Here is a 23,714-nt window from a genome sequence, read left to right as displayed (position 1 = left end):
GTGGGTTTGCCAAGCCACAGTTTCCAGTTTGCTCGCTTCTAGCAAACTGGACTTCAGATCAAACCATGGTTTCCTGGCAGCCTGCTAAAGCTGCCTGGTTTAAGGTTACTCACTGGAGCCGGCCATCAGCAGGGCCCCCGGGCACCACGTCGGAGATGATGATGGATGTGTCTCCGTCGACGCCACTGGGGCGATCCCGGCCTCCCGATATGGCAATGCCGAAGCCCCTCCGGGGATCCTGCATGGAAAGAAGCCCAAAGCAGATGTCAGTTCCCTTCTGCGCTCCAATTTAATTTGATTCCAGTTTGTTTGCTTCCAGAAAAATGGACTTAAGATCAAACCATGGTTGGTGGGTTCCCCAACCATGGTTTCCACTCGCTTCAAGCAAACTGGACTTAAGATCAAAACATGGTTTCTGGGTTCACCAACCATGGTTTCCAGTTCGCTCGCTTCCAGAAAACTGGACTTCAGATCAAGCCATGGTTTCTGGGTTCACCAACCATGGTTTCCTCTTCGTTTGCTTCCAAAACAGTGGACTTAAGAGCAAACCATGGTTTGTGGATTCCCCAACCATGGTTTCCTCTTCACTCGCTTCCAGCAAACTGGACTTAAGATCAAACCATGGTTTGTGGGTTCCCTAACCATGGTTTCAAGTTCGCTTGCTTCCAGAAAACCGGACTTCAGATCAAACCATGGTTTCTGGGCTCAGTAACCATGGTTTCCTCTTTGTTCGCTTCCAAAACACTGGACTTAAGAGCAAACCATGGTTTCTGGGTTCACCAACCATGGTTTCCAGTTCGCTCGCTTCCAGAAAACTGGAGTTAAGATCAAACCATGGTTTGTTGGACTGTTGGTTGAGCAAAAAAGGGGTGAAGAAGCTTCCGCAAACTTCTTTGTGGATGTGCCAGGGGAGGGAAAGGGAAAGCTCACCAGGTTTGGGGCCTAAACCAAGGGCAAGGAACCTTTCCAGGACAAAGGGCCACTTTTGCATGTGGCTCATCTAATTTCAGGAGCGAGCCGGCCGTAAATCCCACCGTGCAAGCTGGAGTTTATTAGCAAAAACAGGATCTGCACAGGAGAGTCATGCCTAGTGAGCAGAGCAGATCATTGCCGGTGATCTATGTTTAAAAAATGCTTGATATTTGATGTTCATTTCTGTGGTGTCCAAACTTTTTTCTAGGAGGGCCAGATTTGATGAAGTGAGGGGCCGTGAGGGCACCAAGCTAACTGAGCTTTTTTTAGGGTTGGAGTTGTGGAGGTTTTTTTTAGGATTTTATCCCAGGAGATGATCTGCCACAGGGGCCGGATTAAACCGACCGGTGGGCCGGATTGAGTCCCCAAAACGGACTTCGAACATGCTTTCTATATTCTGTCTTTTCCTTCTCCTTACAAACATTAATATATATATTTTTAAAGCCAAAACACACACACACAAAAATCAGAAAACCATCCGCTTATTTCTTGGGCTTATTCTGTTTATTGGTCTGTCACCCCCCCCCCCAACTTTATTACCTGGGTTATGAAGGCGCCCAAAAGACGTTAAAGCAAAGATTTTCGGATAATGCACACAGTGACTTGCGCCCTCGATCACACGCAGTCTGTAGTCCGCTGGCAGTAGGGGTACAATATGGGCCTTTCTTTAAGTTAACATCTTACATTAAAAACCTGACAGTACCAAACTAACGAAGGCTTTTCACCAAAGCCAGAATAAACGTCTTTCCTTCTGCAGTGTTGAGAGGAGTTCCCTGCCAGGACAGACTTTGCTCGTGTGCTCAAAACATCGATTCCATAAAGCATATTTTGTTGCACTGTGCAAAATACGAGCAAGCAAGGGCTGAACTGATACTACCCTTGCTGGTACCTTTCCCGGGAAAATCAGAGGCTCACTATGTCAGGTTCCTATTGGAAGACCGGACAAACGCTAGAACATTAGCAGTGGCAAAGTTTTTATCGGTGGTTGCAAGAACCAATGATCCCTATTATTCTGAACAAAATGCTTGTTTAACCTGGAGGTGGGCTGTCTGAATTGTGTATTGCTTGGTAACGATTTGTTGGGTCTCTGGACCGTAATAAAGATTGTTGTTGTTGTTATTCTGCTTATTTATCAAATCACTCACCCTGCTTAGCGTTACTGTATACTGTTCCCAAATTATCATCTCCTCCATGTCTGCAACCTAGGAAAAGAAGGAAAACATTATAAAACAACTTCAGGGATATACACAAACAGAAAGAGAGCAGGCAGCCAAAGAATTAGCCCTTTATGTCAAATCAATGTCTGATTCAGCTTCTGTTTTCTCTCTCTTAAAAAGCCCCTTTTACGTATTGGAGGGGGTTGGACTTAGATGCCCCTTGAGGGTCCCTTAAAAAGTAAAGGTAAAGGGACCCCTGACCATTAGGTCCAGTTGTGGCCGACTCTGGGGTTGCGGCGCTCATCTCGCTTTACTGGCCGAGGGAGCCGGCGTACAGCTTCCAGGTCATGTGGCCAGCAGGACTAAGCCGCTTCTGGCGAACCAGAGCAGCGCACGGAAATACTGTTTACCTTTCCGCCGGAGTGGTACCTATTTATCTACTTGCACTTTGACGTGATTTTGAACTGCTAGGTTGGCAGGAGCAGGGACTGAGCAACGGGAGCTCACCCCGTCATTGCGGGGATTCGAACCGCCGACCTTCTGATCGGCAAGTCCTAGGCTCTGTGGTTTAACCCACAGTGCCAGCTGCGTCCCTTTGAGGATCCCTTGCAACTCTATAATTCTATGATTTTCAGTTTCCTCACTTGCTCTGCCCTTTCCTTCAACTCTCCATTGCCAACTAACACTCACTACATTTATGCACATGTGGTGGAAGCGTAAGAGAATTTTGGGATAGCATATATAATGAAATTTTAAAAGATATTTAAATTCTCTTCTCCCAAAAAAACCTGAGGCCTTCCTATTAGGAATTGCCGTATTTTTTGCTCTATAAGACGCACCAGACCACAAGACGCACCTAGTTTTTGGAGGAGGAAAACAAGAAAAAAATATATTCTGAATCTCAGAAGCCAGAAGAACAAGAGGGTTCGCTGTGCAGCGATCCCTCTTGCTGTTCTGGCTTCTGGCATAGCTGCTCAGGCTGCATTCGCTCCATAAGAGGCACACACATTTCCCCTTACTTTTTAGGAGGGAAAAAGTCAGTCTTAGAGAGCAACAAATACGGTACGTCCATGGAAATCAAGAGAAATCAAGAGAAATCATGAACGGAACCACAGCGGCTAGGATTTTAATAGCAAATCACTGGAAAAGTGATAACATAACCCCGCAAAAACCGACTGGCAAGCAAAAATGATAGAATATTAACAACTCGCAAGGATGACAGGGAGATTAAGAGGAAACTCAGTACAGAAAGTTAATAAAGACTGGACAATGTTTAAAGAATACCTTAAAAACCATTGTGACAACGGTCAATTCCGGGCAGACTTAGAATGAATCTTGAAATACAAAGAAAGTCTATAGCAGAATGTTCTTGATAAGAAAAGGGAAAAAATAATAAGAATAATGAACTGTGTACAGATTAACAAAATGTAAATTAGTACAATGAGAAAAAATGGAAGTTCGTGTCCAAGATGTGCTGGTTTTGTCATGTAGTTTGTATTATAAGTATTGTCTAAGTTAAAATGATGAGCTATGTGTAAATTGATGTTGACTGATGTTTAATGAAGATTAAATTTAAAAACAAACACCACCCACATACCCCCTTTCATTAATCCATCGCCCATTATTTATTAATTATTATTATTATTAGAATTTATATACCATCCTATACCCAGAGGTCTCAGGGCGGTTCGCAGAACAAAGCCAAAATACAAAACCACAAAATATATAATCAAAATAAAAACAACAACCCAATACCCTGCCCCTTACTTCCACAACCCTTCCCTTCTGGCATAGAATCGCAGAACTGTATCATTGAAAGGGACCCTGAGGGTCATCTAGGCTGACCCCGTGAAAATGCAGGAATCGTGTTGCCCCTCGAGCTCAAGATTTCCCCCACCAAGTTGCTCTCACCCCTGGGACCCCTGTTCACGAGAGTTTCATCCCAGCCGAACTAACAACTCCACGCTCCTCGTGGCCGCTGACATCCCGACGGCTCCCTTTCTCCTCCCCTGCCTTCCCAGCCAACTTGGAATGCTTGGGGACATTCCGTGACCTCACAGAAGCACGAGCCAAACAGGGGCTAGAAGCCAGCAATCGGCCTTTTTCTCCTGCAAAGAGATAGACAGGATCCCTCCAGGGCACACCACAGCTCAGATACGATACAGTGGTACCTCTGGTTAAGTATTTAATTCGTTCCAGAGGTCTGTATTTAACCTGAAACTGTACTTAACCAGAAGCACCACTTTAGCTAATGGGGCCTCCTGCTGCCGCCGCACCGCTGGAGCACGATTTCTGTTCTCATCCTGAAGCAAAGTTCTTAACCTGAGGTACTATTTCTGGGTTAGCGGAGTCTGTAACCTGAGGGTATGTAACCTGAAGCAAATGTAACCCGAGGTACCACTGTACAATACGATAATCTTTTATTGTCATTGTCCCATACAGAACAACGAAATTGAAAATCTACACCAGACATTCAGAAACCAACAAGCCTACTATCACAGCTATCCCAGCCTGGTTAGCCACCTAAAAACTCTGATGCCCCATTTTTAAATACAATATACTCCCATAGAGACTACCTTAAAGGTAACGGGACCCCTGACCATTAGGTCCAGTCGTGGCTGACTCTGGGGTTGCAGCGCTCATCTCGCTTTATTGGCCGAGGGAGCCGGCATACAGCTTCCGGGTCATGTGGCCAGCAGGACTAAGCCGCTTCTGGCGAACCAGAGCAGCGCACGGAAACGCCGTTTACCTTCCCGCCGGAGCGGTACCTATTTATCTACTTGCACTTTGACGTGATTTTGAACTGCTAGGTTGGCAGGAGCAGGGACCGAGCAACAGGAGCTCACCCCGCCGCGGGGATTCGAACCACCAACCTTCTGATCAGCAAGTCCTAGGCTCTGTGGTTTAACCCACAGCGCCACCGCGTCCCTAGAGACTACCTTACACTGTGTTTTAAACCCAAATCGCATTTGGATAGAAACTGTTTCTCAGGCAGCTAGTCCTAGTCTTTATAACCCTGGACCTTCTTACAGAAGGCAGAAACTGAAAGAGATCATTTCCGGGGTGCGCACTATCCTGCATTATCTCTGCCGCTTTCTTATGGCACCTGGAAGCATAGATTTGATCCAAGGTGGGAAGAGTGCACCCAATTATTCTCTCCGCAGTCTTTACAACCCTGGACAGCATTGTTTTTTCCCTGGCTCCCAAACCACACGAACAGACCATAAGTTAATACACTCTCCACAGTGCAATGGTAAAATGCCATCAAGAGGTCCTTGGAGAGATTGTTTTTCCGGAGGATTCTCAGAAAATATAACCTCTGCTGTGCTCTCTTCATCGGGTCTTTGCTGTTTTCTCCCCAGGTTAGGTCATCTCTCAACTCCATTCCCAGAAATCGAAACACCAAGACCTGTCCCACGCACTTCCCCTCAATAATAAGAGTTGTGTATTTATGGAAGTTGAAGCGCTGGGCACTGGGGAATAGCAGCTACCAGGTGAGGTGGCAAAGAGGGAAATCTTTCGCATGCTGCTCTTTTTTCAGCCAGATTCTAATAACTAAACGCCAGGCAGAATTTTAAAGACTTCTATCATGTTGCTACCATAAAGAAGGCTGATCGCCGAAGAATGGATGCTTTTGAATTCTGGTGCTGGAGGAGACTCTGGAGAGTCCCATGGACTGCAAGAAGATCCAACCTCTCCATTCGGAAGGAAATCAGCCCTGAGTGCTCCCTGGAAGGACAGATCCTGAAGCTGAGGCTCCAAGACTTTGGCCACCTCATGAGAAGAGAAGACTCCCTGGAAAAGACCCCGATGTTGGGAAAGATGGAGGGCACAAGGAGAAGGGGACGACGGAGGATGAGATGGTGGGACAGTGTTCTCAAAGCTACCAGCATGAGTTTGACCAAACTGCGGGAGGCAGTGACAGTTAAATCAGCTATGATTAAATGGGCACAGGACATTGGTCATAACATTATGTTTGCTGACTGGGAAAAGTTGTGGACCACCGATATGAAGTTTACGGCATGTAATGCCTTAAGAGAAAATATTATGAAAATGATCTATAGGTGGTACATGACCCCAGTCAAGCTTGCAAAAATTTATCACCTGCCTGATAATAAATGTTGGAAATGTAAAGAAATGAGGGAACATTCTTTCACCTTTGGTGGACCTGCCCAAAGGTTAAGGCTTTCTGGGAAATGATCTATAATGAACTAAAAAAGGTATTTAAATATACCTTTCCTAAGAAACCAGAGGCCTTCCTTCTGGGCATTGTCGGCCAATTGGTGCCAAAGAAAGATAGAACACTCTTTATGTACGGAGGCAGTGGAAGACAGGAGGGCCTGGCGTGCTCTGGTCCAGGGGGTCATGAAGAGGCGGACATGACTAAACAACTCAACAACAACAATCATGTTGCTCCTCACGCCCCTTGACTTTAAAACTAAATAGTCCCAAACCTTTCAATCCTCTCGATCATCCGAGTTGCCCCTTTCCTGAACTTCTTCCAATGTCCGCTTTGAGGAGAGGCGACCCGAACCCAAATGCACCATAGATTTCTATAATTGCGTTAACAACCACCACAATTTATTATTTATACTCTGCCCATCTGGTTGGGTTTCCCCAGCCACTCTGGGCGGCTCCCAGCAGAATAATAATAATAATAATAATAATAATAATAATTTATTTATATCCCGCCTGCCGCAGCCGAAGCAGGGCTCAGAGAGGCTAACAACAGTAAAAGTAACACAGTTTACCTAAAATCACAATCAATTAATTGAAATACATTCTAAAATCAGTTCATTCTAAATATTAAAAGCACAACAGAACATCAAACACTAAAAACTTCCCTAAACAGGGCTGCCTTCAGATGTCTTCCAAAAGTCAAATAGTTGTTTATTTCCTTGACATCTGATGGGAGGGCGTTCCACAGGGCGGGCGCCACCACCGAGAAGGCCCTCTGCCTGGTTCCCTGGAACCTCACTTCTCGCAGGGAGGGAACCCCCAGAAGGCCCTCAGGAGATAGACCAGGTGTCCGGGTGGAGACGCTCCTTCAGGGATACTGGGCCATTTAGGGCTTTCAAGGTCAGCACCAACCCTTTGAATTGTGCTTGGAAACGTCCTGGGAGCCAATGTAGGTCTTTCAGGACTGGTGTTATGTGGTCTCGGCGGCCGCTCCCAGTCCCCAGTCTGGCTGCCGCATTCTGGATTAGTTAAGGTTTCCAGGTCACCTTCAAAGGGAGCCCTACGGAGAGCGCATGGCAGTAGTCCAAGCGGGAGATAACCAGAGCATGCACCACTCTGGCCAGACAGTCCATGGGCAGGGAGGGGCTCATCCTGCGTACCAGGTGGAGCTGCCCTGGACACAGAATTGACCTGCGCCTCCATGGACAGCTGTGAGTCCAAAATGACCCCCAGGCTGCACACCTGGTCCTTCGGGGGCACAGTGACCCCATTCAGGACCAGGGAGTGACTCTAGGGATCCCTTGCAACTCTACCATTCTATAAAATCAGCCCTTTTTATTTCCCTAAATGACCCCTAGCGTGGGATTTGCTGCTGCAAAACAAAGCACTATCATGCGTAACTTGCAGGGTGCAAGCAACACACTATTTGCCCCCTCCCCAAAATCAATGCAATCCAAGCCAGTGTTTTTTAATTTTTTATTTAAAGCAGCCCCTCTACTTCTAATTGAAGAAGGGAGCTGTTTACGCTTGCTTTTAAAAACGAGCTTGCTTTTACTAGCCCCGATTTATTTATTTTATTTTATTTTCCGCAGGGTATATAGGGTCTGTAATAATTGGCTTACCTCAGGTGGGGGTCTAAGGCAATAATGACGCCTTTAAATCTGCCACTCAGAAGCATGGAGGTATTTTGATAAACGGATCAGCTCTTTCGGCTGAAAAAAACGGGCTCTCTTTAAAGAAATAAATGACTTAACTGCCAGCAGGCAGATAAAGCATTCCAAGAAGTTTTGGAAGAAGTGTGGGGGAAAATAATTCGTGGTGAAATTAGGTCAAGGTGGCTGAAGAAAGGAAGTGGCGAATGTTGCTGAAAGGGAGAGGAAGAGAAGGGGGGAGAGAGGGGGGAGAAAGAAAGAAAGAAAGAAAGAAAGAAAGAAAGAAAGAGGCAGAGAGAGAGGGAGAGGGAAAGAAAGAAAGAAAGAAAGGGGGGAGAGAGGGGGAGAAAGAAAGAAAGAAAGAAAGAAAGAAAGAAAGAGGCAGAGAGAGAGGGAGAGGGAAAGAAAGAAAGAAAGAAAGAAAGAAAGAGGCAGAGAGAGAGGGAAAGAAAGAAAGAAAGAAAGAAAGAAAGGAAGGAAGGAAGGAAGGAAGGAAGGAAGGAAGGGAGAGAGAGGGGGAGGGAAAAGAGGGAAAAGAGAGAGGGGGGAGGGAGGGAGGGAGGGAGGGAGGGAAGGAGAAAGGAAGGAAGGAAGGAAGGAAGGAAGGAAGGAAGGAAGGAAGGAAAAGAAAGAGGAAGAAAGAGAGAGAAAGAGAAAAAGAAAGAGAGGGAGAGAGGGAGAGAGGGAGAGAGGGAGAGAGGAAGAAAGAAAGAAAGAAAGAAAGAAAGAAAGAAAGAAAGAAAGAAAGAAAGAGGGGTCTACGAAATACTTTGGTGGAGGGTTAAAAGGCAAAGGTAAAGGGACCCCTGACCATTAGGTCCAGTGGTGGCCGACTCTGGGGTTGCGGTGCTCATCTCGCTTTATTGGCCGGGGGAGCCGACATACAGCTTCCGGTTAACTGCGGGCAAAAACATTATATGTGCCCGGCCTAAGATAAAAATATTATATGTGCCCAGCCTAACATCTTTCCATAAAAGAAATCCCTTCTTTGCAGAGGACTCGAAGGCGACCCCTTCCAACTCTTAACGATTCGCAGAACTCATAGTTAAACTATGGAACTTCCCGCCACAGGAGGCCGGGATGGTCCTCGACTTGGATGGCTTTAAAAGAGGGCGAGGGAAATTCACGGAGGAGGGGAGTCTGGCTATCGGTGACCACTAGGCATGATGGCTATAGTCGGCTTCCCCGGTTGGAGGCAGCAAGGCTCCTGAACACCAATTTCTGGACACAAAGGAGGGGAGAGGGGATGTCTTGTTTGGGTCCAGATTACAGGTTTGCCATTGGGTTATCTGGGTGGTCTGATCCGCAGGTATCCTCTGATGCCCATGTGTAATTCTCCGGTCGCCGCCTTGCCCCAATACTGCCTGCTCTGACCGACAGCCGTTCTCCAGCGTCTCAGGCAGAGAGAGGGGTCTCTCCCCCCTCACGTTGTTGCAGGGATTCGAACCGCCGACCTTCTGATCGGCAAGCCCTGGGCTCTGTGGTTTAACCCACAGCGCCACCCTTGTCCTCACCTGGAGAGCCAGGCCCAAAATGGGTAAACAGCCGCTCTCACAGAAAGGCCAATCCCACATTCCTGGGACACTGAAACTACAGGAAGTCCCCTTTGTTGTCCTAGTGAGAGCCTGGAGTGGTTCACACATAGCCAACACCCAAACAGGGCTTCGCTCCTCTGCCCTTTCCAAACGGCAGAGTTAATATCGGGCCAAGAGGCCACATTTGGCAGTTTCTCCATGCCAGGAGACAAGACACACCTGTTGGATTTCTGTCTGTTTTACAAGGAAACAAGGTGGAAAGCTTCAGTGGCAAGGAGAGGTTGACTCCTAAACTGCAGTTCGTCGCACGAGAAAGAAACAACCCGCTTTTTCCATCCCCCAAATCCGGGATCCCCCCACCCAAAAAACCCCACAACCCCAGTCCATGGCAAAATGCACTCTGCACACACCCAGAGACACAGCTTTCCAACTCTGTGTCCAAAAAGCGTGGGATGCCCTGCATTAATCTAAATGCTCTAACCCGGAAAGAAAAGGGGATACCTTTGAGCATGTCCAGAGCGCCAGGCCTTCACCCCCAAATTAACAACCCACCTGCCCATAGCTGTCAACGTTTCCCTTTTTTAAATGCCCTTATTCCAAATAGGATTCGTCGCAAGAAAAGGGGAAAGTTGACAGCTAGGTGCCTGCCTCAAACGGCCGTGAGATTAAAACTGCACATTTAAAGCACACACACCCCAGGGAGAAAATAATCTGGGGAACCGTAGCGTGCAACTACACGCTACGGTTCCCAGGCTCCTGCCTTGAATGCAGCCCTTTCAAGCTAAACACGGCTTGGGTTACACGTTCCTCCCGCAACTGCTTGCCAGAAAAAAATATAGAAAACAAGAATGTCGTTAAGCTGGGCAGACAAACCTCCTCGTCTCCCGGCTCAGAGATAAGCCCGTATTTTTTTGCACGCTGGAAGTAGGTCGTGAGGCGAAGGCTAACACATAACGCAAAATCTACTTGCCTGAAATCGTACGGCCATGGTGCTTAGAGCCAGCTTGGGCCAAACATCTTTGCCAGGTGGGAAACAGGTGTGCTCACCTGTCCGCAGCCCCGAAGAGATTTGCCCAGGCCCGACCGAAGGCAGGCTTCCAGAATATATATATTTATATTCCAGGTTCTCTCCCCCTGGCCTGTCGGCTCTGGTTTTCCTTCCTCTTCCGCACCCCGGGCCCCACCTCTTTCAGCGCACAGGTGTACCCTCCCCAAAGACACACCTAGATTCCAAGTGGAGCCAGAACTCTCCAGTTCCCTCGCCGGCTGGCAGAGCCCCTAAGGAAATTCGCTCAGTGCAGAGAAACTTCAAAAACAGGGAATTCTTGGCTGCCTCTCGCAAAGAAAACATCTCCCAAGATCTGCCTCTGGCCGGCTCGCGACGGACCGGGGGTTTCCGATAACCACAAGGACACTGAGAAAGCAACAAAGGCTGAAATCCTATCCGGGGCCGGACACCGGAAGCGGCCTTATCTGGAGTCGGCTCCCTCTCTCTCTCTGTGTTGTCGCCAGCACGGGCTGGCAGCTGCCGGCCAGGATTTTGGAGGTCTTCCCTCCCGCTGCCAAGTAGCGGAATCGAGGCCGGGAGATTTTGCAGGATGGAACTACGGAAATAAATAAGGCTGGACCGGGAGAGGCCGGCTGCTGTTGGGCTGGACTGCTGTGATGCTATCTTTGTGGGGCTTTCCTTTCGCTCGATAGGGCAGGACACCGCAGCACGATCCTAGAATTGTAGAGGGGGAAAGGGACCCCAGAAGTCATCTAGACCAACCCCCTGCAATGCAGGAATGTGCACGTGGACTTGGGTCTAAGAGTGTAGCCCCCAACTTGGGGCCCTCTACGGCGTCTCGGACTACAACGCCCATCGTCCACTGCTAGCTTAGCGGTGGATGATGGGAGTTGTAGTCCGAAAGCTGGAAACCAGTCGGCTGGGGGGGTATTGTTTTGTTTGTTGTTATACTATGTGTTTGTGTGTGTTTTAAATTGCAAACCGCCTTGTGGATCCTCGGATGAAGGGTGTATAGAAATGTTCTTATCAATAATAATGAAATCCAAAACCTACCCAGACATGCGGAACGTAGGCATGTGTTTTTTCATCCGCTTATTAGCTTGTCCTTGATTTTATTTTCTGAACGTTTTAAGCTGCTTTTAAAAATATATATAGTCTCCCTGTTTTATTCTTCTTTGAGGTTCCGTTGCAACCAAGCAGAATAGAACCCTTGCAAAGCAAAAGAATAAAATAAAATTTAAAAACACGTAGACTTGGGTCTAAGAGTGCAGCCCCCAACTTGGTGCCCTCTACGCGTCTTGGAGTACAATACCCATCGTCCACTGCTAGCTTAGCGGTGGACGATGGGAGTTGTAGTCCGAAAGCTGGAAACCTGTCAGCTGGGGGGGGGCTATTGTTTTGTTTGTTATTATGCTGTGTATTTTTGCGTGTTTTATATTGCAAACCGCCTTGTGGATCCTCGGGTGAAGGGTGTATAGAAATGTTATTATCAATAATAATGAAATCCAAAACCTGCGCCAGCGGGGGCTTATGTGAGTTATAGGAGCAGGTAAACAGTGGCTCCATGCAGCAGTTTTAGTCTCATAATCCTGAAAATCCAGGGTTTACCTTTGCCCCTCAATCATCTATCCCTCTTTCCCTATCTACCTTTGCCCAGTCGCATTCCACTTCTCTCAGTGGCAAATATTGACAGGCGGCTGTGAAAGGGGAAATCTAGATTATTTGAGGTTAGCAAACTCAAACAGACACAAAGACCGGGGCAGGTGGGTTAGGAAAATCCCACAGGATCTTACAAATCCATTTCTCCGAGCTCAGAATTGCAGCTAGATCACAAACAAACAAAGGACTGGCTCAGAAATTGACCCCTTTGGCTTAACCTCTTAGGCTCTGCTGCCTTCATTTCAACTCTGGCGGTAGCGTCCCTCTCCATTTACAGATTTGCAAGGTCCTCGGGGCAGAGATCTTAAAAAGCCAGCTCTCCGGAACACCTCAGGGGAAGCATTTTCCCCCAGAATGCACATGCGACTGAACCTTGCTCAGATGGTTTGCTTCATTAAAAGAAAAATCGGACAATTTCACATTGTCCCATGCTAGGCCGCGAAAAGCTGGACTGGATGAATCCCAAGCCGGAATTAAGATTGGCAGAAGAAATATCAACAACCTCAGATCTGCAGATGACACAACTTTGATGGCAGAAAGTGAGGAGGAATTAAAGAGCCTTTTAATGAGGGTGAAAGAGGAGAGCACAAAATATGGTCTGAAGCTCAACATCAAAAAAACAAAGATCATGGCCATTGGGCCCATCACCTCCTGGCAAATAGAAGGGGAAGAAATGGAGGCAGTGAGAGATTTCACTTTCTTAGGCTCCATGATCACTGCAGATGGTGACAGCAGCCACGAAATTAAAAGACGCCTGCTTCTTGAGAGAAAAGTGATGACAAACCTAGACAGCATCTTAAAAAGTAGAGACATCACCTTGCCAACAAAGGTCCGTATAGTCAAAGCTCTGGTTTTCCCAGTAGTGCTGTATGGAAGTGAGAGCTGGACCAAAAAGAAGGCTGATCGCCGAAGAATGGATGCTTTTGAATTCTGGTGCTGGAGAAGACTCTTGAGAGTCCCATGGACTGCAAGAAGATCAAACATCTCTATTCGGAAGGAAATCAGCCCTGAGTGCTCACTGGAAGGACAGATCCTGAAGCTGAGGCTCCAAGACTTTGGCCACCTCATGAGAAGAGAAGACTCCCTGGAAAAGACCCTGATGTTGGGAAATATGGAGGGCACAAGGAGAAGGGGGCGACGGAGGACGAGATGGTGGGACAGTGTTCTCCAAGCTGCTAACATGAGTTTGACCAAACTGCGGGAGGCAGTGGAAGACAGGAGGGCCTGGCGTGCTCTGGTCCAGGGGGTCACGAAGAGGCGGACACAACTCAACAACAACAACAACAGGCCGCACAGGAAGGTTTGAGGGTTTTGGTGTTTTAATATTTTGTTGGAAGCCACCCAGAGTAGCTGGGGCAACCCATTCAGATGGCCGGCGTATAAATAGTAAGAATTATCCCCAGGACCTGAAGCCGATCGTCTATATTGCAAAGAGCTTATGTTTTTTCAAAACTGCAGCGAAAGTAGAGGGGGTGGACCATCCATTCAGCACCCCCCCATTAAAAACCTGAAATCTGTTTAGAGACGAATGGGAGGCCTTTTGTGGACTATTTAAAAATATCTATATGAAATCATAACTGTTTATGTCTGCTACGACTGCAGCCTGGAGGATATACGCTCAGAAATTGAAAGAAGACTCTCATCCCATTGGCAAAGCTTACAGGAGCAATAAGGAACCAAGAAGGGGGAAACTTTATAAAAGACTGGGGGAAATTTGTGGATTATTTGAAATGCTATTGTACAGTACACATGTAAGTATATTAGCAGGATTAACTTAAACAAAACAGTTAAAATTAATGTTTAAAGACAACAACAACAACAATAACAATTTACAGTGGTGCCTCGCAAGACGAAAAGAATCCGTTCCGCGATTCTCTTCGTCTAGCGGTTTTTTCGTCTTGCGAAGCAAGCCCATTGACGGCTTAGCGGCTTAGCGCTATTAGTGGTTTAGCGGCTTTTAGCGGCTTAGCGGATAAGCGGCTTAGAAAAAGGGGGGAAAGGGGGGGAAAACCCGCAGGAACTCACAAGACATTTTCGTCTTGCAAAGCAAGCCCATAGGGAAATTCGTTTTGCAAAGCACCTCCAAAACGGAAAACTCTTTCGTCTAGCGGGTTTTCCGTCTTGTGAGGCGTTCGTCTTGCAGGGCACCACTGTATTTATACCCAGCCCATCGGCCTGGATTGCTCCCACCTCTCTGGGCAGTTTCCACCCCAAATAAAAACATCCAGCATTAACAGTAAAAATCTGATCCAATATAAAGAGTCACAGTAACTTTCAAATAAACAACTCATATCAAACAAAGCAACATTCAACAACCCATCAGAACCTAATAGTAAACGTTAAAATTAAATACTGTATCAGCAAATAATAATTAAACAGTTTACAGTTTAGACTGTAATCGATGAAAGATACGGTAACTATTAATCGGAGTAGTGGAAGAGATACAATGTCAGAAAGTGCAAAAGAAGTCAATATATATATATAAATTTGTTGGGAAAGATTGGGTTGTCTTTATGTCAAAAGTATTACATTGGAAAAGTGAAAAATAAAAATTATAATAAAAATACAGTGGTACCTCGGGTTAAGTACTTAATTCGTTCCAGAGGTCCGTTCTTAACCTGAAACTGTTCTTAACCTGAAGCGCCACTTTAGCTAATGGAGCCTCCTGCTGCCGCTGCACAATTTCTGTTCTCATCCTGAAGCAAAGTTCTTAACCCGAGGTAATATTTCTGGGTTAGCGGGGTCTGTAACCTGAAGCGTATGTAACCTGAAGTGTATGTAACCTGAAGCGTATGTAACCCAAGGTACCACTGTATATGAAATCAGGGGTCAGATTTGAGATACGAGCCGGCTTAGTTTGGTCAGAATCAAGTACAGTGTTACCTCGAACGTCGAACGGAATCCGTTCCAGAAGTCCGTTCAACTTCCAAAACGTTCGGAAACCAAGGCGCAGCTTCCCATTGGCTGCAGGAAGCTCCTGCAGCCAATCAGAAGCCGCGACGGATGTTTGGCTTCCAAAAGAACGTTCGCAAACTAGAACACTCACTTCCGGGTTTGTGGCGTTCGGGAGCCAAAACGTTCTGACTCGCAAGGCGTTCAGAATCCAAGGTACGGCTGGTACACTTCCACTGTTAATGCTAAATACATGACGTTTGGTAAGCGAGCCACCATAGCCGCTAGAGGGCTGTGAAAATTTGTGTCCTCGGTTTCTTAGACACTTACTATCTGAAACCCAAGGAGCAGATGGGTTGACAAATCTGAAATCTATTGACATTTTTTCCAGCTCCGTGTTGCACGGTTATAAATGAAAGAGGCTGATTTCAATATGAAGCTGCCTTATGTTGAGTTATTCATCATGAGCAAGCAAACTAAGGCCCAGGGGCCGGATCCGGCCCAATCGCCTTCTAAATCCGGCCCGCGGACGGTCCGGGAATTAGCATGTCTTTACATGTGGAATAGGGATGCGGGTGGCACTGTGGGTTAAACCACAGAGCCTAGGACTTGCCGATCAGAAGGTCGGCGGTTCAAATCCCCGCGATGATGGGGTGAGCTCTCATTGCTCGGTCCCTGCTCCTGCCAACCTAGCAGTTCAAAAGCACGTCAAAGTGCAAGTAGATAAATAGGTACCGCTCCAGCGGGAAGATAAACGGCGTTTCCGTGCGCTGCTCTGGTTTGCCAGAAGCGGCTTAGTCCTGCTGGCCACATGACCCAGGAGCTGTCTGCGGACAAACACCGGCTCCCTCGGCCTATAGAGCGAGATGAGCGCCGCAACCCCAGAGTCGACCACGACTGGACCTAATGGTCAGGGGTCCCTTTACCTTTACATGAGTAGAATGTGTGCTTTTATTTAAAATGCATCTCTGGGTTATTTGTGGGGCCTGCCTGGTGTTTTTACATGAGTAGAATGTGTGTTTTTATTTAAAATGCACCTCTGGGTTATTTGTGCGGCATAGGAAGTCGTTCATTATTATTATTATTATTTAAGAATATTTATTAAGGTTTCCGAATTAATACAAAAACAAGAAAAAACACAAAAAATAACAAAAATACAAAAATACAAAATTAAAAACGATTAAAACAAATACAATTTCCATTACTTATTTCCATTAACTTGTTTCCCAGACCTCCTCTCATCTCCCCCTTTTGTATTCCAGTTCAAATTATTAACTCAGCAAATCCTTATTATAACTTATTATAACTTATTTCTCAACCTTTACATTACAGCTGATAACCACTTAATTTCATTATTTTTTTTCCAAAATATAGTCCAAAATATAGTCCAAAATATTTTCCAAAATATAGTCTGGCCCCCCACAAGGTCTGCAGGACAGTGGACCAGCCCCCTGCTGAAAAAGTTTGCTGACCCCTGCAGTGTTAATCTATGAGTGCTGTATTACTACTGCCTCTGACTGGCAGTGGATGGAGGCAATTTTCAGAACAACCCTTCTCTACCACTGAGCTGTGACCCTTGTCAGAATGGCTGTGTTGGGGCATTACTGGGAGTAGAGGAAAACACCCCCAAAACAGCAGCAACAAACACTTTTTATTTATCTGATATGTTCATGGTTTTAATGGATTGCATCCAGCATTAATTCAACTCACAGAATACATGAACAGGTCTCAATTAAAACAAAACAAATTCCTTCCAGTAGCACCTTAAAGACCAACTAAGTCAGTTCTTGGTATGAGCTTTCATGTGCATGCACACTTCTTCAGATACACTTTCGTGCATGCACACGAAAGCTCATACCAAGAACTGACTTAGTTGGTCTTTAAGGTGCTACTGGAAGGAATTTGTTTTGTTTTGACTATGGCAGACCAACACGGCTACCTATCTGTAACAGGTCTCAATTAGCCACACATGCCCCTTCATTTCAGTGGGTCTACTTTGAGTACACAGGTGGAGCTGTGGGTAAACCACAGAGCCTAGGACTTGCCGATCAGAAGGTCGGTGGTTCGAATCCCCGCAATGACGGGGTGAGCTCCCGTTGCTCGGTCCCTGCTCCTGCCAACCTAGCAGTTTGAAAGCACATCAAAAGTGCAAGTAGATAAATAGGTACCACTCCAGCGGTAACGTAAATGGCATTTCCACGCACTGCTCTGGTTCGCCAGAAGCGTCTTAGTCCTGCTGGCCACGTGACCCGGAAGCTGTACGCCGGCTCCCTCGGCCAGTAAAGCGAGATGAGCGCCGCAACCCCAGAGTCGGCCACGACTGGACCTAATGGTCAGGGGTCCCTTTACCTTGACCTTTTTACTTTGAGTACGGCTCAGCTTGGATGCAACAGTTCTGCTTTGAGTAATAACTTCATTTGATTCAGTCCTATATTTACTGTGGAAAGCTTTTGCGGGGGCGATCGCCGCAAAATCCCGGACATTTGCTTACACACGGAAAAATGTGATATATATCTTGAGTTTCTCAGATATTAAACCCAATGATATGCCACCCTCAGCTGCTTGCAGGGGGCTAAAAGTAGGACAGAAATGCAATACCAAAATACAAGGGGATGCACATAAAGTATACGTCTGTTAAGTTTCCAGAGAAGCGAAGTTTCTCATAAAGGCCACGAAGATTTTATAATGCAGCCATACATTTAACAGAATTGCCTTCGGGCCTTTGCTTGGGCGCGAGGGAGAGGCAAAGGTGTGTCTTGAAATAACAACAAGGATGAAGAAATTCGTGCGACTCAGCGGAAGCCTATCCCTGCCTACTCAGGAGTCAGCCCCACTGGGCCCAATAGGGCTTCTCGCTGACTCCCAGGTAAGTGAGGCTTGCCGGCGGCCGGGTGACTTTAAATGAGGTCACTGGGATTATTTTGATTTTGGCAGCCTTGCCAAAAAGAAAAAGATCTACTTCGCCTCTGGCTGGCTGGCTGGGCGCTTTAGGCAAAGATCCACGGTTGAAGAAACACGTTTGCGAATTTAAAAAGGGAGAGAGGGCTGAGAAGGAGGGGAGGAATCGAAAACAGGAGCCACGTGCAGGAAACCAGGAAGTCGCCTTTGCTACGCAGACACCCTTCCCACCGCCGGATAGGGTTTGCCTTCCCTGTAAGTGCTACTCAGAGTAAACCCAGCGAAAGTCATGCCCCCCCCCGCTTCTCCATGCACCCCAACGCGTCTAGGAACTTTGTTGGAGGCAAGTCAAGATAGGAAACTGCGCTCCGCTACTCGGGAGTAAGTCCCGAGTAGGGGGACGCCTACACTCCGAGGGACCAGAACGAACGCCCTCAAAAAACAAAACACAAAACTCAGTCCACCTGTAGGGCCCTTTGGTGGATCGGGGCGTGGAGCGAGCGCCGGGATCGGGGCCCTGGGAAGCAATCCCGGGGGTGGAGGCTCTCTTCCTTTCCGAAGTGGGGGGGGGGAGGCGCAAACAGCGTCCCCTCCCCATTCAGCCACCTGAGCTCTCCAAAGAAGGCGTGCGCCCTGGGCGCAAAGACACTTTCTGGAGAGGTTGATTTAGGTAGGGAAGTGGGGGCGCCCCCTGCTGCCCCCCCGCGCCCCAAGACTAACCTGCCGGGCTGGGGGGCTCCTCAGCGACGGCTCTGGGGCGCAGGAGCCCCAACGAAGCGCGGGGCGATCCGGAGCACAGACTTTCCTCCTCCTCCTCCTCTTGTTTCTTTCCTTCCTTCCTCCAAGCCGGGCGGGCAGGTGTGATGCCTTTTGCCCAGGAATGCGGCTGAGCCGCTTGCCTTTAACCCCTTCCGTTCAGGCCCAGGGAGAGCGCCAAGCCTCGTTAAAAGGAGTCCGGCCGCTGGTCCATCTATAGCTCCGTATTGCCTGCACGGACTGGCAGCGTCTTTTCGGGCGGCTTACAGCCGAGGGAGAAAAGCAATGACAAACCTAGACAGCATCTTAAAAAGTAGAGACATCACCTTGCCAACAAAAGTCCGTATAGTTCAAGCTTTGGTTTTCCCAGTAGTGATGTATGGAAGCGAGAGCTGGACCATCAAGAAGGCTGATCGCCGAAGAATGGATGCTTTTGAATTCTGGTGCTGGAGGAGACTCTTGAGAGTCCCATGGACTGCAAGAAGATCCAACCTCTCCATTCGGAAGGAAATCAGCCCTGAGTGCTCACTGGAAGGACTGATCCTGAAGCTGAGGCTCCAAGACTTTGGCCAGCTCCTGAGAAGAGAAGACTCCTTGGAAAAGACCCTGATGTTGGGAAAGATGGAGGGCACAAGGAGAAGGGGACGACGGAGGACGAGATGGTGGGACAGTGTTCTCGAAGCTACCAGCATGAGTTTGACCAAACTGTGGGAGGCAGTGGAAGACAGGAGGGCCTGGCATTCTCTGGTCAGGGGGTCACGAAGAGGCGGAGACGACTAAGCAACAACACAGCTGAGGGAGGCTCCTACACCTGCCAGGAGAAGACCGCTGGGGATTGATCCTATTTTTTTTTGCTCACGGATCAGATGCAAAGAATTCCATTCCATATGGAATCAAAATTGTCCGGCGGGAAGGGACCTCCAAAGGTCATCCAGACCAACCCCGTACAATGCAGGTATCTTAACTAGATCATCCAAGACAGATGGCCGTTCAACCTCTGCAAGGAAGAAGAGACCACCACCTCCCAAGGGAGACCGTTCCACAGTCCAGCAGCTCTTCCTGATGTCCTTCCCGTTAAAATAAAATAAGTTTCTAGTCCACATGGTTATAAAAGATAGGCTGGTTTCAATATGAAGCTGTCTTATGTTGAGTCAGGCTGTTAATCCACCCTCCTCTGACCGGCAGTGGCTTTCCAAGTTTTCAGGATGGAGGCAATTTCTTTCTGCATGCCAAGCACCTGATCTGTGACCCTTGTCAGAATGGCTGTGTTGAGGGCATTACTAAAAGGAGAGGGGGGGGACCCCAAAACAATAGCAATAAAGGCTGTTTATTTATCTGATATTTTTATGGTTTTAATGGATTGCTTCCAGCATTAATTCAACTCACAGAATAAATGAATGGACCTCAGTTAGCCACACACGTCCATTCATTTCAGTGGGTCTACTTTGAGTCTTGGGACGTGGGTGGTGCTGTTGGTTAAACCACAGAGCCTAGGGCTTGCCGATCAGAAGGTCGGCGGATCAAATCCCGGCGATGATGGGGTGAGCTCCCATTGCTCGGTCTCTGCTCCTGCCACCCTAGCAGTTTGAAAGCACGTCAAAGTGCAAGTAGATAAATAGGTGCTGCTCCGGCGGGAAGGTAAACAGCCTTTCCTTGTGCTGCTCTGCTTTGCCAGAAGCAGCTTAGTCCTGCTGGCCACATGACCCGGAAGCTGTCTGCGGACAAACGCCGGCTCCCTCGGCCAATAAAGCAAGATGAGCGTCGCAGCCCCAGAGTTGGTCACGACTGGACCTAATGGTCAGGGGTCCCTTTACCTTTACCTTACTTTGAGTCTGGCTCAGCTTGGATACAACAGTTCTGCTCTGAGTAATGACTGGGTTGGATTCAGTCCTATATTTACAGTTTTCGTTGCTTTTCTGAAAATCGAACATTTATACTGTTTTATTGCAAGATGCTTAGAGTTGGTTTGCTTGTTTATTAAGCTGTACGTAAATCTGGTTGAATAAAAATCAGTAAATACCAGTACCTGCTCCGAAGCAAACATGGTTCAGCTCAAAAGACACAAGAAGTCAGGTTGGGAGCAGGTAGGTTCTGACATTGGAACCTGCTCTGAGAAAGTTCATGTTTGCACAATAAAGGCGTAGGACAAAAGTGCCAAAAAAATAAACATATAAATCATTTTTTTTATGGGGCAGAAGTAAAGTCTTGCTGAATATGGTGGAATTTACTCTTTCAGTGTACCGTATATATATATACTTCTGCGATGGACTTTCTTTTGGAACTTTATAGTTAGGCTGAGAGTGAATGACCGGTGCCAATTTGAACCCTGGTCTCTCTCCCAGGGAAGCGATAGCTAGAAAACTGCCTTTTGTGTCAGAATTTCTGCCCTTTTGGTTTTTTTAAATTTTATTTGTGATTTTCAGTTTGGTGCTGGAGGAGACTCTTGAGAGTCCCATGGACTGCAAGAAGATCAAACATCTCTATTCGGAAGGAAATCAGCCCTGAGTGCTCACTGGAAGGACAGATCCTGAAGCTGAGGCTCCAAGACTTTGGCCACCTCATGAGAAGAGAAGACTCCCTGGAAAAGACCCTGATGTTGGGAAAGATGGAGGGCGCAAGGAGAAGGGGACGACAGAGGACGAGATGGTAGGACAGTCTTCTCGAAGGTGCCAGCATGAGTTTGACCAAACTGCGGGAGGCAGTGGAAGACAGGAGTGCCTGGCGTGCTCTGGTTCAGGGGGTCACAAAGAGGTGGACACGACTAAACAGCAACAACCCCTGACCATTAGGTCCAGTCATGGCCGACTCTGGGGTCGCGGCGCTCATCACACTTTATTGGCCGAGGGAGCCAGCGTACAGCTTCCGGGTCATGTGGCCAGCAGGACTAAGCCGCTTCTGGCGAACCAGAGCAGCGCACAGAAACACTGTTTACCTTCCTGCCGGAGCGGTATCTATTTATCTACTTGCACTTTGACGTGCTTTCGAACTGCTAGGTTGGCAGGAGCAGGGACCGAGCAACGGGAGCTCACCCCATCATCGCGGGGATTCGAACCGCCGACCTTCTGATCGGCAAGTCCTAGGCTCTGTGGTTTAACCCACAGCGCCACCCGCGTCCCTCTGTGAAAGGTGGGAGGGGGGGAGTTAAATGCCACCCTTTGCAGAATGGAAATTATGGGGATGAGCTGGATGACCTGTTAAGGTCCCCTTCCCTATTAGCAATTCTAGGAATCTGGAGACCCAGAAGGGGCTTCCTTTGCAGATATAGGGTCTCAAATCTTTGCAAAACAAATCTGCCTTTGTTATGTAAAAAGCAAACAAGTGAGGGCAATGTGTTCCCATGGGAACTAATGGCTGGGGAGGGGGAAAGGCCTTTTGTTTGGTTTGCCTTTCCACTGCCCCCACCCCATAGTAAATTCTGTTATCTGTGGGAGTCAGCTTTCCCCTCTCCGGCCATTTCGGAGTCTGATTTCTATCCTCCCTAACCATTGGTCACGCGGGTGGCGCTGTGGGTTAAACCACAGAGCCTAGGACTTGCCGATCAGAAGGTCGGCGGTTCAAATCCCCGCAATGACGGGGTGAGCTCCCGTTGCTCGGTCCCTGCTCCTGCCCACCTAGCAGTTCGAAAACATACCAGCACAAGTAGATAAATAGGTACCGCTCCGGCGGGAAGGTAAACGGCGTTTCCATGCGCTGCTCTGGTTCGCCAGAAGCGGCTTCGTCCTGCTGGCCACATGACCCGGAAGCTGTACGCCGGCTCCCTTGGCCCATAAAGCGAGATGAGCGCCGCAACCCCAGAGTTGGTCATGACTGGACCTAATGCTCAGGGGTCCCTTGACCTTAACCATTGGTCATGCTGGCTAGGACGGGCCGGTGAACAGCTAACAGGATTTTCCTCCCATTCTTTTCCAAAGGCAAGAGCAGTGATTAGAGTGTCAACTTGGGAGATCAGGGTTCAAATGTCACCATTCTGACACGAATCTCGCTGGGTGGCCTCTGTCTGATCACCTGGCCCACCCAGGCTTGTGTACACTGACTGGCAGCAGAGGCACTCTGGAGTTTCAGGCAGGGGGTCGAAACTGGGTCCTTTGCTATCGAGGGTCTGGAAACCGAGGCTGATGAGGAACGGTTGAAGGAGCTGGGATGTTTAGCCTGGGAAGGAGGCAACACCAATATCTGAAGGGCCGTCCCATGGAAGCTTGTTTCCTCCAGCTCCGGAGGGTAGGACTCGAACCCGTGCCTTCAAGTGGCGAGGAAGGAGATTCCGACTCAACATCAGGAGGAATTTTCTGGCAGTCCGAGGGGGTTGGACTGGATGACCCCGAGGTTCCCCTCAAACTCTGCAGCCTTGTGATGTCGAGTTGTTGCCCTTTCCTTAGAAAGGAAGCAAGATTATAGTCCTCAAGGTTCTGTGTAAAGGCATATTAAGCATCTAAGCTACACACACACCCATCTTGATCAGTGTTACTCACACTGGCTGGCAGCAGCTGGGGTTTTGCTCTCTCCCTACCTGGAGATAGCAAATATTGCACCAGGGAACTTTTGCAGCCAGAGCGCACGCTCTACCTCTGAGCTGAGCCGGGCTGATGAGGGGGGAGTGGCCTGGAGGAAAGGGGGAGTGGCCTGGAGGAAAGGGGGAGTGGCCTGGAGGAAAGAGGGAGTGGCCTGGTGGAAAGGGGCGTGACCTGGAAGAAGTGGGAGTGACTGGAGGAAAGGGGGAGTGGCCTGGAGGAAAGGGAGTGGCCTGGAGGACAGGGGGAGTGGCCTGGGGGACAGGGGAGTGGCCTGGGGGACAGGGGAGTGGTCTGGGGAAAGGGGGAGTGGCTTAGAGGAAAGGGAGTGGCTTGGACGAAAGGGGAGTGGCCTGGAAGAAGTGGTCGTGACTGGAGGAAAGGGGTGTGGCCTGGAGGAAAGGGGCGTGGCTGATGAGATGTAGCCGGGGGGACATGGAAGGGCCAGGTAGGGAGAACTAGAGGGGGCTACTTTTCGACCTTGGAGCTTATTTCCA

General features: G+C 48.2%; 2 protein-coding genes across 7 annotated transcripts in view; one reads left to right on the top strand and one right to left on the bottom strand.

The window, feature by feature from the left end:
• TJP3 (tight junction protein 3) overlaps window positions 1–18,820 on the bottom strand; it is a 56,408-nt gene extending 37,588 nt beyond the window's left edge. For 2 of the 5 annotated variants that reach the window (XM_081846088.1, XM_081846092.1), the window contains exons 1-3: window positions 3,414–3,440; window positions 2,118–2,174; window positions 114–238 (exon numbers count right to left, since the gene is read on the bottom strand). In XM_081846088.1, the coding sequence (XP_081702214.1) occupies window positions 114–238; window positions 2,118–2,174; window positions 3,414–3,425 (194 nt within the window). In that variant the 5' untranslated portion in view covers window positions 3,426–3,440. Of the gene's footprint in view, window positions 1–113; window positions 239–2,117; window positions 2,175–3,413; window positions 3,441–7,930; window positions 8,031–10,718; window positions 11,150–18,673 lie in introns of those variants that run through there. The other 3 variants (XM_081846089.1, XM_081846090.1, XM_081846091.1) reach the window with 3 other exon arrangements.
• The window catches only part of GAMT (guanidinoacetate N-methyltransferase), a 234,799-nt gene that overhangs the window by 57,534 nt on the left and 153,551 nt on the right, over window positions 1–23,714 (top strand). The window lies entirely within an intron of this gene.

The sequence above is a fragment of the Podarcis erhardii genome (genome assembly GCF_964252035.2).
Source record: "Podarcis erhardii genome assembly, chromosome: 18".
NCBI classification, from domain to species: Eukaryota; Metazoa; Chordata; class Lepidosauria; order Squamata; family Lacertidae; genus Podarcis; species Podarcis erhardii.
Note: the sequence above shows the minus strand (reverse complement) of the source record. Positions and strands in the feature narration are given on the sequence as shown.